This window comes from Eulemur rufifrons, chromosome 7, assembly GCF_041146395.1.
Source record: "Eulemur rufifrons isolate Redbay chromosome 7, OSU_ERuf_1, whole genome shotgun sequence".
NCBI lineage: Eukaryota > Metazoa > Chordata > Mammalia > Primates > Lemuridae > Eulemur > Eulemur rufifrons.
In genome coordinates this window covers 281,250,506-281,273,468 of record NC_090989.1, presented here as the reverse complement: position 1 = coordinate 281,273,468, position 22,963 = coordinate 281,250,506, and the positions used below count along the sequence as shown (strand labels likewise).

The 22,963-nt window shown below is 48.8% G+C and overlaps 1 protein-coding gene and 1 non-coding gene across 2 annotated transcripts in view; one reads left to right on the top strand and one right to left on the bottom strand.

The window, feature by feature from the left end:
- The window catches only part of FUBP3 (far upstream element binding protein 3), a 52,976-nt gene that overhangs the window by 3,953 nt on the left and 26,060 nt on the right, over positions 1-22,963 (bottom strand). The window contains exons 4-16 of the mRNA XM_069476956.1: positions 21,125-21,174; positions 20,644-20,715; positions 19,327-19,384; positions 17,163-17,325; positions 15,778-15,876; positions 13,283-13,387; positions 11,469-11,571; positions 10,482-10,582; positions 8,272-8,413; positions 4,296-4,456; positions 3,477-3,550; positions 3,059-3,139; positions 2,797-2,873 (exon numbers count right to left, since the gene is read on the bottom strand). Of these exons, the coding sequence (XP_069333057.1) occupies positions 2,797-2,873; positions 3,059-3,139; positions 3,477-3,550; positions 4,296-4,456; positions 8,272-8,413; positions 10,482-10,582; positions 11,469-11,571; positions 13,283-13,387; positions 15,778-15,876; positions 17,163-17,325; positions 19,327-19,384; positions 20,644-20,715; positions 21,125-21,174 (1,286 nt within the window). The remainder of the gene's footprint in view (positions 1-2,796; positions 2,874-3,058; positions 3,140-3,476; positions 3,551-4,295; positions 4,457-8,271; positions 8,414-10,481; positions 10,583-11,468; positions 11,572-13,282; positions 13,388-15,777; positions 15,877-17,162; positions 17,326-19,326; positions 19,385-20,643; positions 20,716-21,124; positions 21,175-22,963) is intronic.
- On the top strand, positions 10,868-10,930 carry LOC138388920 (U7 small nuclear RNA). The gene has a single exon (XR_011234375.1). It is a non-coding gene; the product is annotated as a U7 small nuclear RNA (small nuclear RNA).

Sequence of the window (22,963 nt, the reverse complement as noted above, 5' to 3'; positions counted from 1 at the left end):
GTGGAGGGGCCGACGGCCACAGTGGCACCTGATCTCCATCTAGCCTCGGGCCTTGCCGGGGTGGGAGAAGAAGGAAACAGAGTGTGTGGGGTTGTTTCAGCCCCTTCCTCGTGTGCAGAATCTGGGGTGCATCCTGTACCACGCGGGCAGTGGACTGGAGTCAGGGGAATGGAGCAGCCGTGCCCTGCCAGGGGCGAGGGGGGGGTGGTGGTGGTAAGAGAGGGTTAAAGGACCTGACCACAACAACAGATCAGGACCTTCCTTTCTGTGAGGTCAGGGCTAGCTCAAGTGTCCACCTGCCACGGCCCACAAAGACCCCTTCAACGTCTCTTCTGCCATGAGAGTCACAGTTTGCAGCAGGCAGGATGAGCCCCTAAACTCACAGCAGAAGGTGTCCTCTGCTAGTCAGTTCCCTGCAACCGCGGAGGAGCACGGGAAGAAGCGAGAAAGGGGCTGGAGAGAAGGGAGAAGATGCCCCGCTCTTCCCCTAACAGAGGAGGAGTGAGGAACTCAGGCAGCAAAAACTTCCTCAAAACTTCCTCAGACATGAAGGAGTGGGCAAGCAGGACTGCTTCCCAGCAAGATCTCACTGGCCAAAACCAATTCTCAATTCCCAAATCCCTGAAGAAAAAAACAGACTGGTCACAGTGGCTCACACCTGTAACCTCAGCACTTTGGGAGGCCAAGGAGGGAAGATTGCTTGAGGCCAGGAGTTCAAGACCAGCCCGGGCAACATAGTGAGACCCTGTCTCTACAAAAAAATAACAATTAAAAAAAAAAATTAGCTGGGTGTGGTGGTGCAAGTAGCGGGTAGTTCCAGCTACTTGGGAGGCGGAGGTAGGATAGCTTGAGCCCAGGAATTTGAGGTTGCCGTGAGCTATGATTGCGCCACTGCACTCTAGCCTGGGTGGCAGAAGGAGAACCTGTCTCAAAAAAAAAAACAAAAAACCCAACCAAAAAACAAAATAAGCAAAGCTCAACAACATGAGACGAAGGTTCTCAAACAGCGACAAAAAAAACCAGGCCTGGCCGGGCGCGGTGGCTCACGCCTGTAATCCTAGCACTCTGGGAGGCCGAGGCGGGTGGATCGCTCGAGGTCAGGAGTTCGAGACCAGCCTGAGCAAGAGTGAGACCCCGTCTCTACTAAAAATAGAAAGAAATTATATGGACAACTAAAATATATATATACAAAAAATTAGCCTGGCATGGTGGCGCATGTCTGTAGTCCCAGCTACTCGGGAGGCTGAGGCAGTAGGATCGCTTAAGCCCAGGAGTTTGAGGTTGCTGTGAGCTAGACTGACGCCACGGCACTCACTCTAGCCCGGGCAAGAGAGTGAGACTCTGTCTCAAAAAAAAAAAAACAAAACCAGGCCTTCCTTGTGTTTTCTTTTTTTTCTTTGACTCATCCCACAGGCCTCCGCCCTTGCCGGCCTGGCCCGCCTGAAGCAGGCAGGGCGCCTCTGCAAAACCATGCCCCAGGGGCCGTTTCCCTGCAAGGGAAGGGCACGTCCCTTCTCAGGCCTCAACGTCTCCAGGGTCCCATAGGCCCTGCGTCCTGGCACAATGGGGGCAAAATGTGAACACGCTACCTTGTGCCCTGGGGGTGTCCTCAGATGCGAAGGGCATCCAGTGCCCCTGGCACCGAGGGACCACCTCCCACTGCGAGGGGAGGAGAAGGAGTTGACAAGGGGCATCAGAAATGGAGAGAAGAAAACACGACGCTTCAAGACAAACAAGCACAGTGAACTGGGGACATGGGATCTAGACGGTGTGCTGGTGTTCCCTGTGGAGTCCTCTACAGTGTTTGAGATGTTTCATAACAAAATATTAGGGGGAAAAAAGGGAAAAAACCACAACCATACAATTTCAGAGCTTGCAAAAGTGCTTTAGAGATCAAACCCAAACCCTTCATTTTATGTGTGACCAAAGAGGAGCCCCAGGAAAGGGAGGGGGTGGCGGTGCCTAAGGCCACGCAGCGCTGGCCTCCGGCTCTGCCTAAGGGAGGAGCGGCAGAACCCCAGAGAGCAGGCGTCGCCCCTTGCGAGTGAGGTGGAAACTTCAGATGGGTTAAAAGAACCTGAATTTCACTCAGGCAAGGGCTTGGTTTTGTTTTGCGAAGGCTGGGCACGATGGGCCACGCCACGACAAAAGCCAAGAATGACTGCTGGCACGACTCGGGCGGAGTGGGCAGCGGCTCTGACTCCGCCCGGGACCTTCTCCTTCAAAACCAGCTTCCCTGGGGAGGGGCGCTCGGCAGAAGTGACTCTCTACTGTTTGCTCTCTGGGAAGTTCAGGAGAGAGAGCATGCCTTGCTAAGAAGATGCTGGAGAGATGAGAGGAAGACGGTCACCTGAGGCTGAGGGAATGGGTAGGGTCCCCGGACGCAGAGCTCCAGCCCAGGAGCTGGTGGCCCTTGGAGCGGGGAGGGAGGGAGGGGGCAGGAGAAGCTCCATGCGAACCACACCCACGGCCTACCTGCTTGTGGGGTACAAAAGCACAGAAGCCCACAGCTCTGAGAAGGACAGGTGGGCCAAGACAGCGCCAACCCCACGCCCCCACCCCAGGGGACTTGAGCTGTCCCCTTCGGAAGCCCTCCCTGTGCTTGCACGTCCCCTGGTACAGGTCTGCTGGTGGCTCCCAGTGCCCCGGGAGGCTCCCTGGCCTCTCTGGGAAGGGCACCCTGGGCCTGCTGGCCAAGCGCTGGAATGACCAGCCCCACGGCCTCCGGGAGCCCCAGCCTTTGGCCACAGCCTTTCTGGAGGGCGTGCACACCCCCCTCACCCCACGGCCACTTACTTGGGACCTGCTGTGTGGGCTGCTGCCACGCCTGGTAGGTGCTGCCCCAGCCCTGGGTCAAAAAGGCTGGAGGACCACTGTGGATGACAGAAGAGTCACTCATTCCAGTGTGGGCCATGTCCCCCCATTGTCCCCCTCTTCACCGCTTACCTCCCTCACCCCCAGCCAAGCATCACGGCCCCTGGCCCCCTCATGTGGGCAGCACGCGAGCGATGGCCCTAGTGCTGTCTGCCCCTGGCCGGAGTAAGAGCAGGTCACCTACCTCACAGGGGTGCTGTGGGGGTTCCCATTCACTTTAGCAGCCATGTTTGGGAAGCAGCCTGAGCTCCTCGAGGGAAAGGTGCTGTGGCGAGGAAAAGCCACACAGACAGCCGCTGAGTCCCCACACCACACCGGCTCTGCAAGGCTGCCCTCCCGCCCGGGGTGGCAAGCTCCCCTTGGGGACACTGGCAGTGACCGGGAGGCCCTGTGCCCTCCGGGGAGGCTCCCACCCCATCTCTGGTCAGAGAGCGGTGGACGGGCCAGAGGGACCACTGGGGAGGGCCAAGTCAGTGAGTCCTCCACACCCTAGAACTTCAGGCCGTGGCCAGCACACCCAAGAAACGGTGGAATAGGAGGAAAGGAGGCCCTCTCGGGAGCAGCCGGATTCGCCCAAGCAAGATTGGTAGCAAAAGACTCACTTTTGATGAGGTGCGGCAGGTGGCTGGCTGAAGGGACTCTGTCCGAAGGCTCCAGGTGCTCCAAGACTGGTCCCCTGTGGTGGGCACAGAGGAAGCTCTCACCGCCTGTTGGCTGCACCTCTGCCCTCTGTCCAGGCCCGCCCCAAGGCAAACTCCAGCTTTTGAGGAGACGGAGTCGAGTGAATAGACACCTACGGCACTCACACTAGCCTTCCTTCCCCAGTGGCCTTCACTTGCAGAAATGGCTTCGAGTGACCAATACCACACACAGCCGATACTGGCACCACCACAATTGCCCTGGCATGTCACGCTGAGGGTAGGGACCAACCTGCTCGACTCTCCCGTCAACTTAGGCTGGCCCAAGGCTCTCTCTGCCATTCTACGTCCCCAATGAGGTGAGCAGTGGCCCATCTGTCCTCCATCAACATTCCCTTTCTTTATCTGCTTTGAGGTGCCTGAAACTAAAGCCAGAGTCAATGAAAACTGCCTGCGGGGCTGGCCGCCAGGCAATGCCAGCTGAGTCCAGGGGCAGCGCTGGGGGAGGCTGCCTCAGTGCTCATCTAAGCCTGCAGGGGACAGGGCTCTGGGGACTGGGCTGTGGTGGCTGTGGGGAGTTCTGCCCAAGGCTTCCTTCATCGCTCCTGGCATTCCCTGGGTCTCCGACCTTCCCCTTGGCAAAGTGGGAGGGGGCTGCCCTCACGTGATGTGTGGACCCAAAGGCACAGGAAGCACAAGGTTCTGGGGAAAAACAGGTACCTTGAACATCCAAAAGAAAACCCAGCTATTATCAAGCCAGGTGGGAAAGGACCTGGTACGTACACCAACTTTCTCATCTATGAGATGCCTGGCCACCTCGATCTGCTGAGGAACGCCCCTGATGGTGAATATCCGCAGGTTGGGGTCAGTGTTGGGCGGGGGGTTCCGCTGAAGCTCCACATGTGCTCCTGATTGCTGATTTATGCTTTTGATGTTCTCACCCCCTGCAGGCAGAAGCGGGGAGACAGGAGAATAAATGGCAACTGTGGCCACCCAGAGCCTTGTAGTCCTTCCTTCTGAAGAGGGTAAAAGGGTATTTCCTGCACCTTAGCCCTTGCCCTGACAGTAGAGAAGTACTTTCTATTTACTTTTAAATGGTTCTAACAAAATGTAGTGCTCTTTGTTTGCAAAATCAGCTGTTTGGAGTCAGGCTAAGGCCACAGACACCACTTGGCACCTGCATGTAGAGGCCCAGAGTGGCCCAGTAACAAGGCAGGGGCCGAGGCCTGCTGTCTACATACAACAGAGTTCACCCCTGGGAGGCCGCCTGCAGTCCTCCCACCCCAGCCAGGCAGAGGCACTGTACCCTTCTCAGAGCAAGAACGGCGACCCAACGGCCCCTCCATGGCACAGGCCCCTCCATGGCACAGCGGGGCCTTCAGCCTGGGTGTGCGGCACTACGCTGCCTGCCTGCCTCCCTCCCTCCAAAGGTCAAAGGCATGGCCACAGCCCCCAACAATGCCTGGACCCCACTTGGGCCTTTAATATCTCATTCTGTCAATCCTCAAGTCCCCGCCTCCTCCGTGGTGGGGATGGGTCTAGACAGAGGCAGTCCAAGCATGGGGGTCACAGAGGACTGGGTGAAGAGGGGCTAATGAAAATTTAGTTGGACTCTTTGAAAAACCTGTGAGAGTCCCAGTCTCTTAATGAAATCTGCATAACAGAAGGCTCACCAGTGTAACAATGGTTGGATTCTTCTTTTGAAATTCCACAGAACTCACAGAACAGATCTGCTCTGCTGGGGGGGGGGGGGGCATGGGGAGGTGTGGTTAAAAGGAGCCAGAACACAAGGAAAACTTACTCGCAGAGTTCTGCAAAACTGGGCAGAGACAATCTGTATCTGTTGAAAATCAGGGCAGCAGGGAGCCCCATGAGCAAAAGCGGGGCCCGAGGGCCGCTGTCTGCCACCCTACCCTGGCCACGGCCAGAACAGACCCCACGTGACTGGTGCCATTTCACTGTGACAGTCTACAATTCTCCAACACTCCAGCCTTCCTTCCACTCCGCTGTTGGAAAGCCACGTCTGAACAACCCGTCAGGCACACAGGGAGGGGACACTAAGGGCAGATGCAAGCTGCGTCCTGACAGGACTCCCCAGCATCACAAACATGGAGCCTCAGGCTGGTGGTCCTTCCCGGGGACGGCAGGAGCAGCCCTCACGCTGCAGGAAGGACACCAGGAGAAAGATGGCGTGTGGATAAGGCTCTAGGTAAATGTCTGCTTGGGGAGGAGGTCAATTAAGTTTAGGGTGGCAGAAAATCCCAACAAGGTAATCTCGTGTCATGATTTTCTTAAAGTGCTCCTAGAGCTTCAGAAAAGCAGCCCTAACGTGCTCTAAGCCAGCCAGGCCTACTTGTCTCGGGGACGCACGGGCCAGCACGAGCAGCTCAGTCTGGCCACCAGGCAGGCCCAAGCCCCTCCTGGACCTTTCCCCAGGCCCTTCACTCAGAGGTCATGGATTCCATCTTCTTCGGACCCAAAACGCAAGCAGCTTGGCTCCTAGGCAAGGGTTTTTGGGGAGCAGTGAAGAGCAAAGAGTGTGGAGGCCGTTGCCACAGGCCCACCCAGGACCTCAGGGATCTTGCCAGCCGCTACCAAGACACCACTTGGTCTGGAGGCCAGAGTGTGAGAGGCCAGACGGCCAGGCCTCCAGCCCTCCCCATCGGGCCAGGGACCAGCAGCCCCAGAGAGCCTTGGCCAGGGCCTTGGGAGCATGCTAATAAGGTGAGGAAGCGCCACAAAACTGCACGGGGCCGGAAGGAGTTAATTTAAGTTCATCTTCCTTCAAAATGAGGTCACCAGCTTGGCACATGGTGGCTGTCTATAGACTCATTCAGCAGCCCGTTCCATTCTTCCACCTGACGGGGGGCAGAAGCGACCCACCAGCGGCCCCCGGCTGGACGTGAAATCGTAAAGCAATTAATCAAACAGCCTAAAAGGCCTGGCTGACAAGAGCAGGCCGGCCTCGCTATCTGCCAGTGCTGCCGTGTTTATCATGGAAATCCGGCAGGGGCCCGGGGAGGCCTGTGTCTGTCCAGGGCTGGAGCTGGGGACAGCAGGGCCTGGCTGCGTGGGGCCCTCTCCTCACCCAGGCGCCAGGCCCAAGGGAGAGACATGCCTCACACCAGCCCCGAGGGTGCATGTGCGTGTGTGTGTGTGTGTGTGTGTGTGCGCGCGTGTGGCAGGGGTGACACAGAAAGACCCTCCCCACGTCCAGTGAAATGTTTACTGGGCTTCCTCAGGCTGCTATTTGAACACGGGGATAAGTAGCACTTGCTGCTTTGTTTTCTTGTGACTGTCCTCTAGTGACTGTCTCTAGGAGTCACTCAGGATGACTTTGTGGAGGGCAAGTTACAAGGAGCGGTTCTGTGAGCATCAGGCTGAGCCACAAGGACCTGCCACAGTGAGGACAGCGAGGCCAGGTCAGGGCTGGAAGAGACACACATGCCAATGAAAATCTCGTTGACAAAACAGTGTTCAAAAGGCCAAGAAACCTAGCCTAGTCCTCAACCTACAGGTGCCAACTGGATTCAGTCTCCTGCAGTCAGATTGGTGGGCTGGGTACGGCATGCGACAACAGGTACACCCCTCCAGAAACTTAAAACAAACCTGTGCTCCTACCACCCATGAGTGGTTAATAACCTAAAAGACAGCATGGATACAGGAGATAAACATTCTGAAAGAGCATGAAACCCACGCTGGCCACAAGCAGGGACGAGTGCAGCTCCTGGGAGGTGAACCTGAGGGCGAGGAGGGACGCCCACCCACCCTAGTTCCTGCGCTCTGGGGTGAGGACATTCCCAAGTCGTGCTCCCTGCAACGAGAGCTGCGATCAAACAGCGAAGAGGTATTTGGTGATCAAAGAAATCTGAGAAACTCTAGGGAGAAGACTATTTATTTCCTCCATATGCTGTTGAATACATAATGAAGGCAAATACAAAACCCGAAGACAAATGGGAATCTGCCGCTGGCAGTGAGGGGTGGCTCAGAGCCCCCTGGAAGCTAAGCCCGCTGCCCTGCTGGGGGAAGGGCCTCAAAGCCGTGCCCCTGCTCTCAGCGGCCTTCCTTGGTTCCAAGGCCAGCAGAGACGGCCCAGCACCGATGGCCCAGAAACCTGCCCATTCTCTCTCTTGTTTCTCGCTGAACGACGGGAAGGAGCTACATTAGCCATTAATGAGGGTTTCTACCTAATGTTCTCTAAAATGCCTAGAAACAACTAACAAATCAATTTTTATTTCCCTCCACAGGGTGTCTGTTACTTATGGTAAATGTGCTGAAAGGATAAAAACCATTCTCACATGTTCTGTCAATAAAGACCAAATACCGAAAGCCAGTGAGGGAAAGAGGGACACACGGCCAGAAAGCACCTTTACTGAGGACTTGATCTTAACTGTCCCCTCAGATCCCTGGAGGTGACTTAATGACCAGTCAGTCACTCTACAGAGGTTCCGAGGCCCTCACCTTGCGTGGGGCATCCTTTCGACAATCTGAGCTGCTTCCATAGGCCGAGGGTCTTATTTCTTGGCTATTCATATTCATAATGAAAAATTCGCTTTCCCCCACCCACGACAGGTCACCAGCAAGCTCAGAGAAGCCCCACGCAAAGCAGGGTTCAGCAAACGGCAGCCGGTGCCAGCCTTGGCTGCCCCACGCAGCTGCAGCAGTGACTTCACCTCATGCTCCGGAGGTCTACGGGACCTGCCTTCCCTCAGGCACAACAGCTGGAGGGGGATGCGAAACCCCAGCAGCTGCCTCTTACCTTTGCCTATGACGAGGCCACACTTATCTGCAGGCACCGTGTATGTTATCTCCTGGATGCCACCAGGGGTTCCCACGCTCCAGTCACCACGGCTGCGGCCTCTTCCTCTGGCTACTGCCAGGCCTCCGAAACCATCTCTTTCCTGGGAAGAAAGCAAGGCCCTAGTGATGATCTCTGCCACTGCTCCAGCACCACTCCTCATCTTTTCCAGGGCGCAGGTTAAGTGACAGGATGTAATCAATGCCACACATTAGAACCTAGCACCGTTCCACACTTCAGATTATGAAGCACTCTTTCAAACCAGATTTAGCACAATCACAGGTGCATTCGAGGAGGATGTGTGCAGATAAATCCATGTGGTTACATAAACAGTACAAATATACCCAACTAAAACAGGCAGTCAGATATAAACCCCAGATTTGAAGCCCAACGGCCCTTTGCCTGGAGTTTTAATTGCTGGGCCCTAATCTACAGGCATCAAGAGTTGTTTTTTTCCTTGAAGCTAAGGCTGCTCTTTCCTGTGGCTGACACATGCTGGGCCTATTGGAAGCCAGATGTGAGGTACTAACAAGCGCTGGGCACTTGAAAGTGACAGATGTGACAATGTGCCTGCCCCTCCTCAACCAGGCTGCAGGGAAGACCAATCCAGTCACTGCTGTGAGTCATCATACCTGGCACTCCCACAAGCAAAAAGGGCTGTAAGAAAAACTGGTTGTCCTGCCCCCAAGAAAAGGCAGAATTATGTTCAAGAGTGATCACTCAGGGATGCTTCCGAAGGGAGGGACAGAGGGGGAGCAGCCAGGTGCTGCCATCTGTGGTCAGGGGCCAGGGAAGTGTCCGCATCTTTCTCACCCTGCTCACCCAGCACACTGTAAAGCCTAAATCTCACACCTAACAGAAGGAGATTCCTTTCATTCAGAGGGTAACAAATCTCATTCCAGCCTCTGTCCTCTGAGTCACTTTAGAGCTCCGGTATTTAAAATCTTTTAAATATTGAGGGCAAACTTGGTCCAGCCAAGAGACAGTTCATGGAAGGGATGAGCTCAACAAGTTTTCAACACAGTAAAGAAAGTTTGTCAAAACCTCCTCCTGTCGATTAAGAGTAAACTGAACATCTACCCAGAATCTGAACCAGCAGAAAGCTGAGATAATTGAAGTGCTTTTTCCCTGCACTCTGCTTTTATGAGAGACAACTGACAAGTAAACAAGGCAATTTTAAGGATTTATGTTAAAACACACAAACACACGCGCGCGGTTGGCCAACTTTCTATGGATCTTGAGGACAAGGCTCTCTCCCAAACATCTTAGAGTCTCTGCAGCACAAGGTTCATAAACTCTTACTATAAAAAATGATGTCAGAAATCATTTAGTGGCTTTTCCGAACTTATACAATCCCAAGAATTGCCTGGGACTCTAGTTAAAACCCAAGATCTTCCAGTGGATATTCTGATTCAGTAGATCTGGGGTGGGGGCCTACAAATTTGTAATCTTAGCAAGTACCTCCAGATGGCTCTTTGGGGATCATGTGGGGAGCACGTTCTGGTGCAAACCCCTCAGTGTGCTGCTGAGAAAACTGGGCCCAGAGAAGTCTGGAGGCTTGTCCAAGGTCGCATAGCTAGTGGCAGAGCTGGGACTACAATTTCCCATCTAGCGTTTCTATTCTTCAGCTCTGCTTATTCTCAAGTTTTTCTCAGTGCCACATACTCGGAGGACATTGCCAATCCACCATCAGTTACAGAGGCTCCCCCAAGGCAAGTCACAATGGGGCCAGTGGAAGTTTTGGTGCTCACAAGGAGATGCTAACAATGCAGCTGCTCACATTCCAAAGATGTGCAGGAAATCGAGCGCACGCAGACAGCTTTAGGACTTGAGGATTCTGAAGTGCTTCCTAACGCTAAGATTAGATTTCATTGAATATAGTTTTACATTATAATAAGTACACTTGATTGTTTGAAACTTGGCAATCTGCATGGTATTTACCCAAATAGTTTAACTGGTTAGAAACTCACTGTGTGAAGACAATCTGGATTCTGGGATAATAAAGGGAGGAGGGTAATAAACTAGTAGGCAAAAGAGGCAGATGTAGAGAAGCCGCTGGTTTCCAATGTGACTTGGGAGGGGTCACTGCTCTGTGGTGCTGCCCTGCGAGCCCGTGTAGCACTTTCTAACTTTTTTGGGTGAGAGATCTGAACTCCAGAGAGCGGACCCACCTGGGCTGTAAGAATCAGCTCACTGATGATGTGCGCTGCATGCTGACACCGATCTGGAGGGCCCATGACCTGTGCAGCTCTCTCGGGACTGATCCCATCATCTGCAGAACCAGGTGAGAGGTGGGATTAGGAAAAAGCCCAACATTAGAAGGCAACAAAGGTCAATGTGATTCATAATCAATATTCTTACCAGCAGTACCAAAAAAGGAAATAAGAATATCACTAGCTCCAGGCACACTTTTGGAGTGGTTTGACTGATAAGGAAATGTGTATGATTATATCTTTTTGCACATTCTAGGTCAATATTCATTTCTTGTATAATTACAGCCATTTAAAAAGATATTATTAAACAAATAAAACAAAATTTGAATGAAGAAAACTAAGGACAGTGTTACAGCTCTTTTAGAGTTTGTCTAGCAGGTTTTCCGGTCCTTACCGGAAGAACCCCACCCCTGCAAAAAAATAAATAAATAAAAAACCCCCGGGGAAAACACAGTAGAGCTAATGGCGATAATTTCCAAAATTTAGCCCATTATAGCTTTCTTGACTTCAGACAATGTAAAAAATTCTGCTCATGAAGGTAAATGTATAAAATTTTAAAAGCAAAATCTTTATTCTAAGATATATGTCCTTTTTTGGGTGGTTATAAATGATCTCTAATTTTATAAAATAAAAATAATAGATGGTGCTATTTTTTCAAAAAGACTTTACTTGGCAAAATCAAAAGCTGAAAATGCTATGCTTTTTACTAGTCCAAGAAAAAAAAAAAAAAAAGTCCTAGAAACCATTCTGGAGAAAGGTGACGGAGCCAGCATACATCCAAGGAGAGAAACGAGGGCAGAAGAAATTTAGATTGGTAATCTGGTAGCAGAATGTTGCAAAAAAGAGAAACAAAGAGATCATAAATATGAGCTAATAACAAAGTTTCGTTAAGTGTTTTATAAATCTTCGTGGCACTAAGGATTTTTGAAAATAATCAAAACCAACCTGGTTTAAACTGAATCCTCACACCGGCATCATTCTGGATCTTTTTGATCATTTCCCCGTTTCTTCCTATTACAATCCCAACAGCAAACCTAGGCACGGACACCTAGGCACAGAGAAACCAAACCTCATCAGAGCTTTTTGTAAAGCTGTCTTTTTTTTTTTTTTTTTTTTTTTTTTTTGAGACAGAGTCTCACTCTCTTGCCCGGGCTAGAGTGCCATGGCATCAGCCTAGCTAACAGCAACCTCAAACTCCTGGGCTCAGGAGATCCTCCTGCCTCAGCCTCCGGGGTAGCTGGGACTACAAGCACGTTCCACCATGCCTGGCTAATTTTTTCTATTTTTAGTTGTTTGGCTAATTTCTTTCTATTTATAGTAGAGACAGGGTCTCGCTCTTGCTCAGGCTGGTCTCGAACTCCTGAGCTCAAGCAACCCTCCCGACTTGGCCTCCTAAAGTGCTAGGATTACAGGCATGAGCCACCGTGCCTGGCCAGCTGTCTTTTTTTTAAAGGATTTTTTTTTTCTTTCTCTTTTTTGAGACAGAGTCTCGTTCTATCACCCGGGCTAGAGTGCCGTGGCGTCAGCCTAGCTCACGGTAACCTCAAACTCCTGGGCTCAAGCGATCCTCCTGCCTCAGCCTCCCAAGTGGCTGAGACTATATGCACGTGCCACTACACCTGGCTAATTTTTCTATTTTTAGTAGATATGGGGTCTCACTCTTGCTCAGGCTGGTCTTCAACTCCTGACCTCAAGCAATCCTCCTGCCTCGGCCTCCCAGAGTGCTAGGATTACAGGCGTGAGATACCGCGCCTGGGCAAGGACAGATTTTTTTTAATAGACAACTTGATTTTTATTATAGTCCATTCCTAGAGATGATATAATAAAGCATTTTTTTCCTTTTAGGAACAATATTGTGGTAGACGATTGCATTCTTGACCATTAAATGTGCCCAACAGGTCTGAGATTTGACCAAAATAGTTACAAAAATGAAGTAAAGCAAAAATAAACCTTATAGACAGGTAAAAGATTAAAAATGGTAACTTTACCTTCCAAAGTCTATGAAATAAGCATAAATCTATCATATACATTGTTTATACTAGTGGTTCTTTAAAATGTATTTTTTTCCATTTTTAAAAGTTGTGGTAAAACATACATAATATTTATAATTTAACTATTTGTAAGTATACAATTCAGTGGCACTAAATCATTCACAATGCTGTGTAACCATCACCATTATCTGTCTACACCCAGAACATTTTCAGCACCCCAATAGTTCTGTATCCATTAAAGAATAACTTTTCCCCCCAGCATCTGATAACTTCTATCCTACTTTCAGTCTCTATGAATTTGCTTCCTCTAAGCACCCCTGGTAAGCGGAACCACACCATCTGTCCTTCTGTGTCTGGCTTACTGTACTAATGGGACACATGCTGCAGCATATACCAACATTTCATTCTTAAGGATAGAAAGATTTTGATCCCATTTCAACCTCATCAATTACAGGCTGCCAAGTTTGATGCAGTCACGACACAGATTGCCAAGAAAACCTGGACTTTGGTCTTCACCTGGGCAGCAGGCTAACCTTTAAAAAAAGCCCCAAAACCAGGGGGAACAGCCCCCATGCTCTGAAATGCTCCTTGAGTGTGGGCTGACTGTCCCAGTCCGTCCTCACGCCCACCCTGGGAAGCGAGCATACTCTAAAGGTTTCCCAGATGAGACAAAAGTCAAATAACTTGCTCAGGTTAAAGAGCTAATAGAAATGTGACCTACAACTTGAACCCTAATCATTTGCCTACAAACCTGTAATGTAAGCATACCTCTATACTGCCTCCGCCCATTCGGGAGTTGAAATCACCACGTACACCTCGAAAGTCAGCCTGGTCTTTTTCCCGGATGATTTCTAGTACCATTTCTCTTGCTTGCTGCATAAACACAAATAAAAGGCATTATGGGGAAACAATCCTAAAAAAAAAGACATGATATCAGTGAAATTTCAAGATCAAACCCTCCCAACTTGTGCTGGAAGATTCAGAAGGCGCTCAGCTGTGGGAGAACTCACTTACTACTTATGGGACATGGGAAAGCTGCCACTGAGAGATGTTTGTATCAAATCTTAAATGATGTTTTCTTCACACTGCCCAACATGTCCATACAGATAAGGGTCCACCTTCATTTAAGCCACAGTTGGGTCAGTACATCTGTGTGTGGTCAGAAATCGATTCCTATTGCTCCTGGGTGTGTCTTGACGCCATTTCTTTTTAGCGGGGAGCGTGGTCTGAGAACTCCCACTGAGGGCAGGTCCACGAGAGAGAGGACTTTGCCAAGGCTGCACGTCACAGAGGCGCTCCAGAGAAGTAAAGAGAAAAGACAAGCCAGGGAACGTGAACATAGCTCTGGCACTCAGAATTCTTATTTCTGTAACCGACTGGCAAGACTTCCTCATGGATCTGACTGCACGTGAGGCAGATTCAACTGTCCTCTCCCCAAAGAACGCACTTTGTCCAGTCTACCCTTGCACGCTGGCCAGCCCACAGCAGTTCCAGCCTCACAGAGTCTGCACTGAGGACCTACTGTACCTACCAACTCAAGGTAATGTGGAAACAGACTGAATCCTGGGTCTGGAAAAAACAAAACCAACCCCAAACAGCAATTTAAGTCTTAGGACATTTGGAGAAATGTGAGTATGGACTGGATATTAGATGATGTTATGGCATTAGTTTTCTTAGGCCTGATTATTCTTAGGAGACACATGCTAAAGATTTAGGCGTAGAGAGTTGTAACATCTGCCACTTACTTACAAATGGTAAAGAAAAAAACACGAGTGCACACACATGGCAAAATGTTAGGTGGAGGAGTACTCATTGTACTTTAACTTTTCTGGATGTTCAAAGTTTTTCATAACAAAAAGTTGGAGAGAGAAAAACGCCAACAATTTACCCCAAATATGGTAGACTGCTTCTGTCAAGTAAATGTAGAATACACATAGTTTTTAAATTAAAAAAAAAATACTAAAAACTGTGGGTAAAAATTATTTTCCTGCAAATTTATGAAACATCAGTGACACACTTTTTGCTTGTGGTTTTTTCCCTACAAAAGACAACCTCAAAGGCTGCCATGGAGAAGGCAGTGGGGAGGGGTGCCGAGAGACAGGCACCCTGCATCCCACCCAGCCCTGCCAGCTTCGGAGCGTGATGTCATGGAGACCATGAGCTGGACTGCACGAGCAAAGTGAGGAAAGATGAGATGTAATCTGATTTTTAAAAAGGCTGCCTGTTTACACTGAGAGAAGGGTGGAAGCTTTGGGGGAGGTAGGCACACAGGGGACCCTGGCTTGAAAGAAATAAAGGATCCGGGACAGGAAGTAAAGGATCCGAGACAAGATCATGTCTAGTACTGCCCTCAATCCTGTTCTAAAACTATTATTTTACAGGTGTACCTTGATCAGTTTAGCTGAATGACACGGTTCAGAATTGGGGGAAATATTTTGCCAGGGACTGGTAACCTTTACTGGATCAAACCCCAATGCTCCCAGAGAGGACTGGCTGTTGGTGGTGGCTTGGCTCACCAAGGTGCGTCACCCTGGAGCTACTCTGAATGCAACAATGGCAAAGCAGACTGCAGGTGGCAGAAAAAAGTGCATTTCTACCTCACTGAGGACAGACATAATCCTACACACCCATAGCCCGCTTGCATTCCTGTATCAGCAAGAGTTGGAAGGTTAGGACCACTCCAGGGTATGGAAAACTAAGCCCCTTACTGCTTTTGGCCAGTGGGGCTGTCTTCCCTGGGAGCTCAGGCCACAGGATGCCTGCTACAAGGGCACATATACACTTGTGTGGCTCTGGCACCAACACTCATCTCCAATCCAGCTGAAGGGCTTGCAAAATGGGCCGAGAGAGAAAGAGAATAAGCAAATAAAAGCCAAACAGAGGCTGCATCTAAGCTGGCCATAGGTCAGCAAATCAAAATTGCACCTGATCAGCACTATCCAACAAAACCTTCTACACTGATGGAAATGTTCTGTCCAAAACAATCAGCACCAACCTCATGCTCATTGTTGAACACCTAAGTATGGCCAGTATAAATGAGGCATTTTTATTTAATTTAAATAGCCACATGTAGCTAGTGGCTCCAGTATTGGGCAGCACAACCCTAGATTCTTTTCATCACCAAACTTCATGTAGGATAACAGCTTACCTTAATGAAGGAATATCCAGTTTTACAATTACTTGAGTAAGATAAAAAGCTCTAGGTTATCACCAAGTGACAGTCCCACATCCAGGACTCACCCACTCCAAGGTTTCTGTCCTACCTGTACTTTGAATGGGTCTCCAGTAATGCGAAGAGGCTTGTCTGCTCCTGTGGGCAACGGGCCATCCTGGATCATAACCATCTTCACACCTGTCCGCTCCTGTGGGGGACACACCAGCACAACCCTCATTGTCATGAGAGAACACGGGACAGCACAGGAAGCTGGACTGGGTCAGGTCATGTCCACAGTAAGCCCCATGTGCCACCTAACACCAGGCACTGCTGACCCTGATCATGAAAGTGGCTTCCATGAAGGCAGACATACAGGCCACACAGATCACATCCAAACGGGATACACAAAACCATCTCCCAAACAATCCTCTTTCCTCTTTTTCCAGCGCTTAGAATACCTGAGCATTAATGAGCTACTTTTAACGAATGCTACACACTGGGCACTAAGGACTGTAACATTAACTGATTAAAATATTTGAAGAACTATGAGTGAAGTGTCGCCATCTCCCCACTTCACAGATGAAGAGGGCTCTAAGAGTATGCTGCCCAAGGATCCAGAGCTGGGATCCCAAACCCTAAGCTCTTAGATTCTACACTATGATGTCATCTTCATAACCAGGATCCAAGGACTGGGCTATAAGAGCACGCAAGGCAAGTCACAGCCCCTTACTTGCAACTGCAAAAGCCCCACAGCTCTAAAATAAGAGTTTGTTCATAACTAATTTGACAGCAGAACTGAACTCATGTAAGTGTATTTCTAGCCTTTCTCTCATTAAGTCTGACTACGGTTGTGTTTAGCTTTGGAAATATGCATTTGATTTCAGGGTGCAGCCCTGGAACTTGCTCGGGGTATGGAATTCTGAAATATGTTTGGCCCTAAGTATCTCAGATGAGGGCTTCTGTCCATGGAGCACTAAGTAATAGGCTCCTATATAAAAAATAGAAGAATGGATATTACTTCAGCTTCATTACAACAGTAAGGCCGGCACTTACCCTTTTTTTACAGACAAGGACCCTGAGCCTTCGAAAAGTGACTGAGCATATTTATGATGACTCAGCTACTGAGTGGGAATGCCGGGTCAGAGCCCGACGCCAGACACTGTACTTTGCTGTGAGCTGCTGTCCTCTGATGTAAGCAGCAATCCTCACACAGTTGCATCGCCACAGTGATTGTGGAAAGTTCATGGGGACCCCTGCCAGGGCACACCTGCCCAGCACTTGGTATCAGGCCTGGTCTCAGTACATGTTCAGAATCTATCTGTGGAATGCAGGAAGGAAGCCTTGCCGGCTGACTGTGGAACCACGTGGGCAGAGGTTCGGACGGAGCCTCAGCACCACAGTGTGCAAAGCCCGCCCAGCGAGGGCAAGTCCACCCTGACCAAAACCCACCGACCGGGCAGCTGCTCTGCTCTGCGCTGCTCTGGGCTCACGCACCTGCAACTGCTTTATTGTCTCCCCTCCTTTGCCGATGACCAGACCCACTTTAGACGCAGGAATAAGAATCTCCTGGATTGTGCTGTTGCTGTCTATGTCATTATGAAAGCCAGGTCCATTCCGACAGCGGTCCACAATCTGCCCCAGGAGCCGTTTGGCTTGTCTTTGGGAGGGAAAAGAACCACAAGAGAATCAGCATTAAACGAAGGCTCTGGTGCCCAGGAAAGGGAACCAGCATCAGGGGAACCCGAAGGAGTCAAGGCAGCCCTCCATCCAGCTCCAGCTCCTGCCCCACTGCCCGGGAGGTCTCTGTGCCATCCGCCAAGCTACTGGGCTGGAATTTAAAAACAACACAACACGATACCAGCGTTCCAACATGGAGCCTCGACGAGCAGGCTGCTGCCAGACACAACCCCTTTCAAGTCTGCCTCTGCTCACGCTTGTGTCTCTATAAACGTGTTGTCTCCAGTTAGAGCGACAGCTGCTCTGGTAGCAGAGACCCCATTTTATCCCTTAGCATATCTCTCTCTGTTCCCCAGTCCAGCATAAACCTCACAGAGTGTGCGCTCAACACACGTTTGTTAAATATGGGCAGGAAAGAGCAATGAGAAAGAAGGGAAGGAAGAAAGCAAGGGTTAGTACTTGCCAGGACTCCCACCCTCCAGGGTTCTTCTCCACAGCCAACAACACTGCTCTGTGACTTCTAAGCTAAGGCTGCGAACCACCAGTTTGGTTTCAAGAGGCAGGAAAAGGGGGAGGCAGTGTCAGATGCAGCTGTGCACTCAGACACTTGCTTTGTGCTTTTCATGTCGGCAAAGTCGGGACCCTGCATTTCACGTGCCATGCCATTCATGCTGATTTACTTGGTGGTGGAGGAGGGAAACTGCAATGTTGTGACGGCACAACTCAGACCACCAAGGTCATCTGTTGGGCCACTTTCCTTTTCTGCACCAGAATCTCCTCTGGGTATTATTTGCAGTACATCACCACACACAATCTGTTTTTTCGTTCCTCTAATAGAGAAGAACTCAGCTACTAAACAGGCTGGCTGTACAGCTCACTGAAGAAAATGAAACTGTTTCCTCCTGAAGTTATAATCCCAGTGACTCCACTCCTTGGGTGGACACAAAGCAGGAATGGTTAGAAGAGGAGGAAGAAAGAAAAGAAAGGTAGGAAGCAGATGTTGCCTTTTGTAGTCTTGAGTCTTTGTGTACAGAATCAGCTTCATGTATCTTCTCAGTTACAGCAGCTTTTTAATATTTTGCTTGTGTACTAGATTAACCTGTGTTGGAAGAAAACTGCCTTGACTCCAGCAATACCATCCAGCCTGCCCTATAATGCACACCTGCCAGCAATATTTATTCTGGTTCACTGCTTGCAATGTTACAGAGGAACAAGAGAATTTAAACTCATCTAGACTCCCTGAGAAACGGAAACTATAAAACAACCCTACCTATTGAGCCAGACATAATCTTAGCGCCCTGCTCCCAAAGGCAACGCTACTCTGTAGATTGAAAAAGGAAAGTGAGCAGACTAAGTCAGTATGCCCCTTTTTAGAGGGCCTGCATTTGGCACAAGGCTCTGAGCATGCATGTACCAGGGTAGAAAAGCAATGCTAGTCTGAAGGCTGTTGCAAGGGCCCCAAAAGTCAAGACATCTTCTTGCTGGTCCATACAGCCCTCTGCAAGGAGCCAAGGCCACGAAGAGTCTATTCATTTGGTTCACAAATATCCGAAGGGTAATGGGATCAGCCCCAGGCCAAAGACCTGGTACCAGGATTCTCAGTAGTTCACAAAGTGATAGACTTACTAATCCAGACCTGCTCAGGTAAAGGAGGTGTTAACAAGGAAGAAGTAAGTTGATTAGAGCATTCAGGTGGATTGAATGTACACTCTTTAAGACCCTGGTTTATGAAGATGTTATGACAGCTATGACAAATTCTGGAGGATTTGAAAAAAAGGTGACACCCTGTGTATTTAAGGTAACAGAAAAAGTCCCCTGGCATAGCAACCTCCCAGATTTTCTTCCTGTAGAAGCATCTGCTTGTGTGGCCAGACTGCAGCATAGATTGACAGTGTTCAATAACAGTTTTGCCCTTCCATTTCTCCCCATGTGGGGAAGGAGGAAGAAGAGTGAAAGGAAAAAGTAAATAAAATAAACTTACTCAATACTTTCTGGGGTTCCGGTAAGTACACAGGGCCTCTCTGGAATCCCAGAACTCTCTATAAGAAGAATCAAGAAGACGAGGTGTGTTGGTGAGCACCAGGCAGCCGTGTGCCTTTGCCTCTGTGTACAGATTCTCTCTGGAGTTGGCTCCTACACTACCCCAAAGAAGCCCAGTCTCCCAGAAAAAGACAGTTTGCTTCTGATTGTGGATAGAATATTAAGCCGGTAGCTGTACCCTAGGTTCTCAAAGTGGAAACAAGTCTGGCAGGGGAAGCGGGAAGCACACAGAGGTTTGCGGGTCGTCCTCACTACCATATTCCGCTTCACTCTGACCCACTCACGTGCTAGCAACTGCCGGAGTTCACTTTATCACGCTGTGCTCCCATTTCTCCACATATGGAGTAGTGTAATGGTCATGTGCACACAGCAAACAAACCACGTACACTGGTAAGGAATTTAACGATATGCACATTAGGATCATGACCAGTTATTGCATGAATATCCTAAGAGATCAGTGACATCTATGTGGAACTGGTTCTGGGCCATTTGACAAGAAAGGAAAATCTTACTTTTCAACACCACACATGATGCTTTGCTTTGTTCCTAAAAAAACTGCTTCTTAAAGTCATTCCTCAAAAAAATGAAAGAGAAATAGCTAACAGTAGTTACTGCCTTCAAGACATTGTAATAAGTATCTTTTAAAATGATAAACATTTCTCTAGTCAAATGTCCTTCAAACCTGTTCCTCCACAATGAAAAGAGGTCAAACTCAAATTAGACAACAAAACCAAAAATAAAATAAAAATTGTTCTTCAACCTCTCTCTCTATAACGTATGGTCAAAATGGACTCAGCTGGGAAAGGTCCTGAAACAGGTTTAGCACGTGCTAATTTTGCCAGAACCCCAGATGTCCTCTTCCCACACAGGGAAGGGACGGTCTAATCCAGGGAAACTGGCATGCAGTCCCCTGGAGTGACCCCAAAGCCCTAGAATCCTGCAGGCATAACATTCTGGTGCAGAAAACTCGGGTCCTAGAGCAGCAGGTGTTTGGAAAGGGGCCACACCTGGCCACAAAACTGCAGGAGGGTGTACCCGAAAAGCCAGATGGGAGGCCTTGTTTCTTGCCCCGCTTTCGCTCTGCTCATTCTGGTTCTCGTCTGGGAGTTCAACTCCAGAAGTGCAAAGAAAACACCAATCGCATATACTTACCCAAGCCCCTAAACCTCTAAGCAAGAGGCAAAGCTACTGAATCTGGGAAATTTCGCAAAATATTATTTTCTATCAAATTGAGATCTATAAAAAAAGAAGCCCTTACCTGAAGCAATCTGAATTTTGCAACCAGATTCTGCTTGAATCCGTGAAATCTGCTCACCTCCCCTGCCGATAACTGAAACAAATTGAACAAGGTCAGAATACTCCCCCCATCCCCTATTTAACAATGTACAAATGACCTAATTAATTCAATAAACCATTATACTTGGCTCACAGTACAACAAATCAAGCTGGCCTCAGTGAGCCCATCTCAACTCTTTGGGCATTACGGCAGCAAAATTCTATGTGCAACACAGCAGACAGGCATAGGGTCTTCCAGCTGAAGCGAGCAGAGGTAGGGGACTGGGGAGGGGGGAGATCCACAGCCCAAAGCTCTGGTTTCTCCCTCAACCTGGAGAGAGACCTGCAGGGAACACCACGTGAAAAGCATTCTAACTACAGGTGACACATGACAGATTAAAAAGGAAAAAAAAAAAAAAAAAGTCAGCAATTAGGGGGAAAAAGTACATAATACAGGTACTTACTAAATCCAACCATTTTATCGGGCACTTTGAATTCTTCTGTTATTACTGCCCTAAAAACAAAGAACATTTTGGAAAAAATGTAGAACACAGAATTTTGCAGCCATTGTAAGTCCCTAAACTGCCCATATTGGCAATGTTGCAGGACAAAAGCTTAAAATAAATCATGTCAATTCGACCAACATACGCAACCATCTACAAAGAGTGTCATTTAATGAACCCTTTGGTCAATCACTTCCGGAAGAGATTTAAGCCTCCCACCTCCTTATGTCAGAGGAAGAAACCTCCGGTTTTTCATTAAACCATCAGCCCCTCTAATAAGGGCCCTCTCTTCACACAGCTCCTCTCAGTGCTGCTTAACCTCGATCTTGTTAGGGCCTTTCCAGCAAATAGGTCATTAATCGCAGGACACTTACAGATCCTCTGGGGTTCTGGGAGAAGTTTCGACTTCTATTATGGTGTCCTCTCTAGACGAAGAGATACTCAACTTTCTGCAACACTCCTTGTTTCCCAATCTTTTTATTGTTTTCTGGCCTCTCTCAAATTTATCTGTCTTTTAAGGTGAGATGCTCCAAATGGAACCAGCATCCAACAGAGGCCTAATCAGTGTTGACCAGGACAGAATAATTACCTCACTCACTCTTACAAGGTACTTCTGTTAAATGCTATCCCATCCATTATGTGCCTTTTTTTTTTTTTAAACAACCACTGCACTGGCTCTTTGAGACAAACCTTCAAATTTGCTATACAGTGTATTGTGGACAATATCCAATTTGCCCAACACCCCAGAAAGCAATTAAATCTAAACATTTACCGTAGGAGGAAGCTAAACGCAAGTAGTTGAAAGAAAAAAAAAAAGGCAAGCATTTTTAAACATCTCTCACACAGCTGGATTTTTTACCCATCATGGAAAGGATTGAATAAGTGCATGTTTTAAGGGAAAGTGCAGCACTTAGAAGAAATGCAACAGCATAAATAGCACTTGCCACGGCATCACTCTGATGGGAGCACAGTCTTCTCCTTGTGGGGCGCACGTCCTCAGGCTCATGCATGAGGAGGGATCCTCTCTACCTATCGGGATATATGTGGTCTCCCGAAACCAGGCAATTCCCAGCTTCTTGTTGGTAACTGTGGATGCTGATGCCACGCCTCGCTGGTCTGACACATCCTGCACTAGACGTCGGGTCCCTGTCAGGGTGTGCTCCCCGATTCCGTGGGGAGGGGCGGCAGCACTCCACGCGCGTTGCCATGAGGCTGCTGCCCACATCCTGCGTAGCACCCGTTGTCTACTCTCAGAAAAGATTAGCTGGGAATTGACCAGAGCAGCTTCAACACTACTGTAATACAAAATGTCACAAAACTCGGCCCTCAGAAACATTTTAACAGACTCTGAGGAAGAAACATACCAAGACAAACTGCTTTGGGATTCCTGGCAGAAAAGGTTCTATTCTAAATATAAAGCTAAAACTTGTCTAATGCACAAAGTATAAACATTTTGAAAAGTAAAATCCTGACTAATTATGGCTTTACAGGAAAAGTCAGCACTTGACACTTAACAACCACCCTCACTTAAATTATTTTAATCCATTAACAAACAAAACAAAGCAAACAAACAACAGCAAAAAACCCAGGATAAGTCTTTTGGTTAACTAATGCATGCATGGTGATTTCTAGAAACTCCCAAACGTCTATGCAGGATACAAAATGACAGAATTGTAGGTAATGAAGGTTACTGGCTAATACGTTGCAGCAACAGATAAACACAGCACAAAACTTCATCTGGAAGAGAAACTGCGGCATAGAGTTTCCTGAATATTTTTTCCTTTTTGAAGGAAGACACTG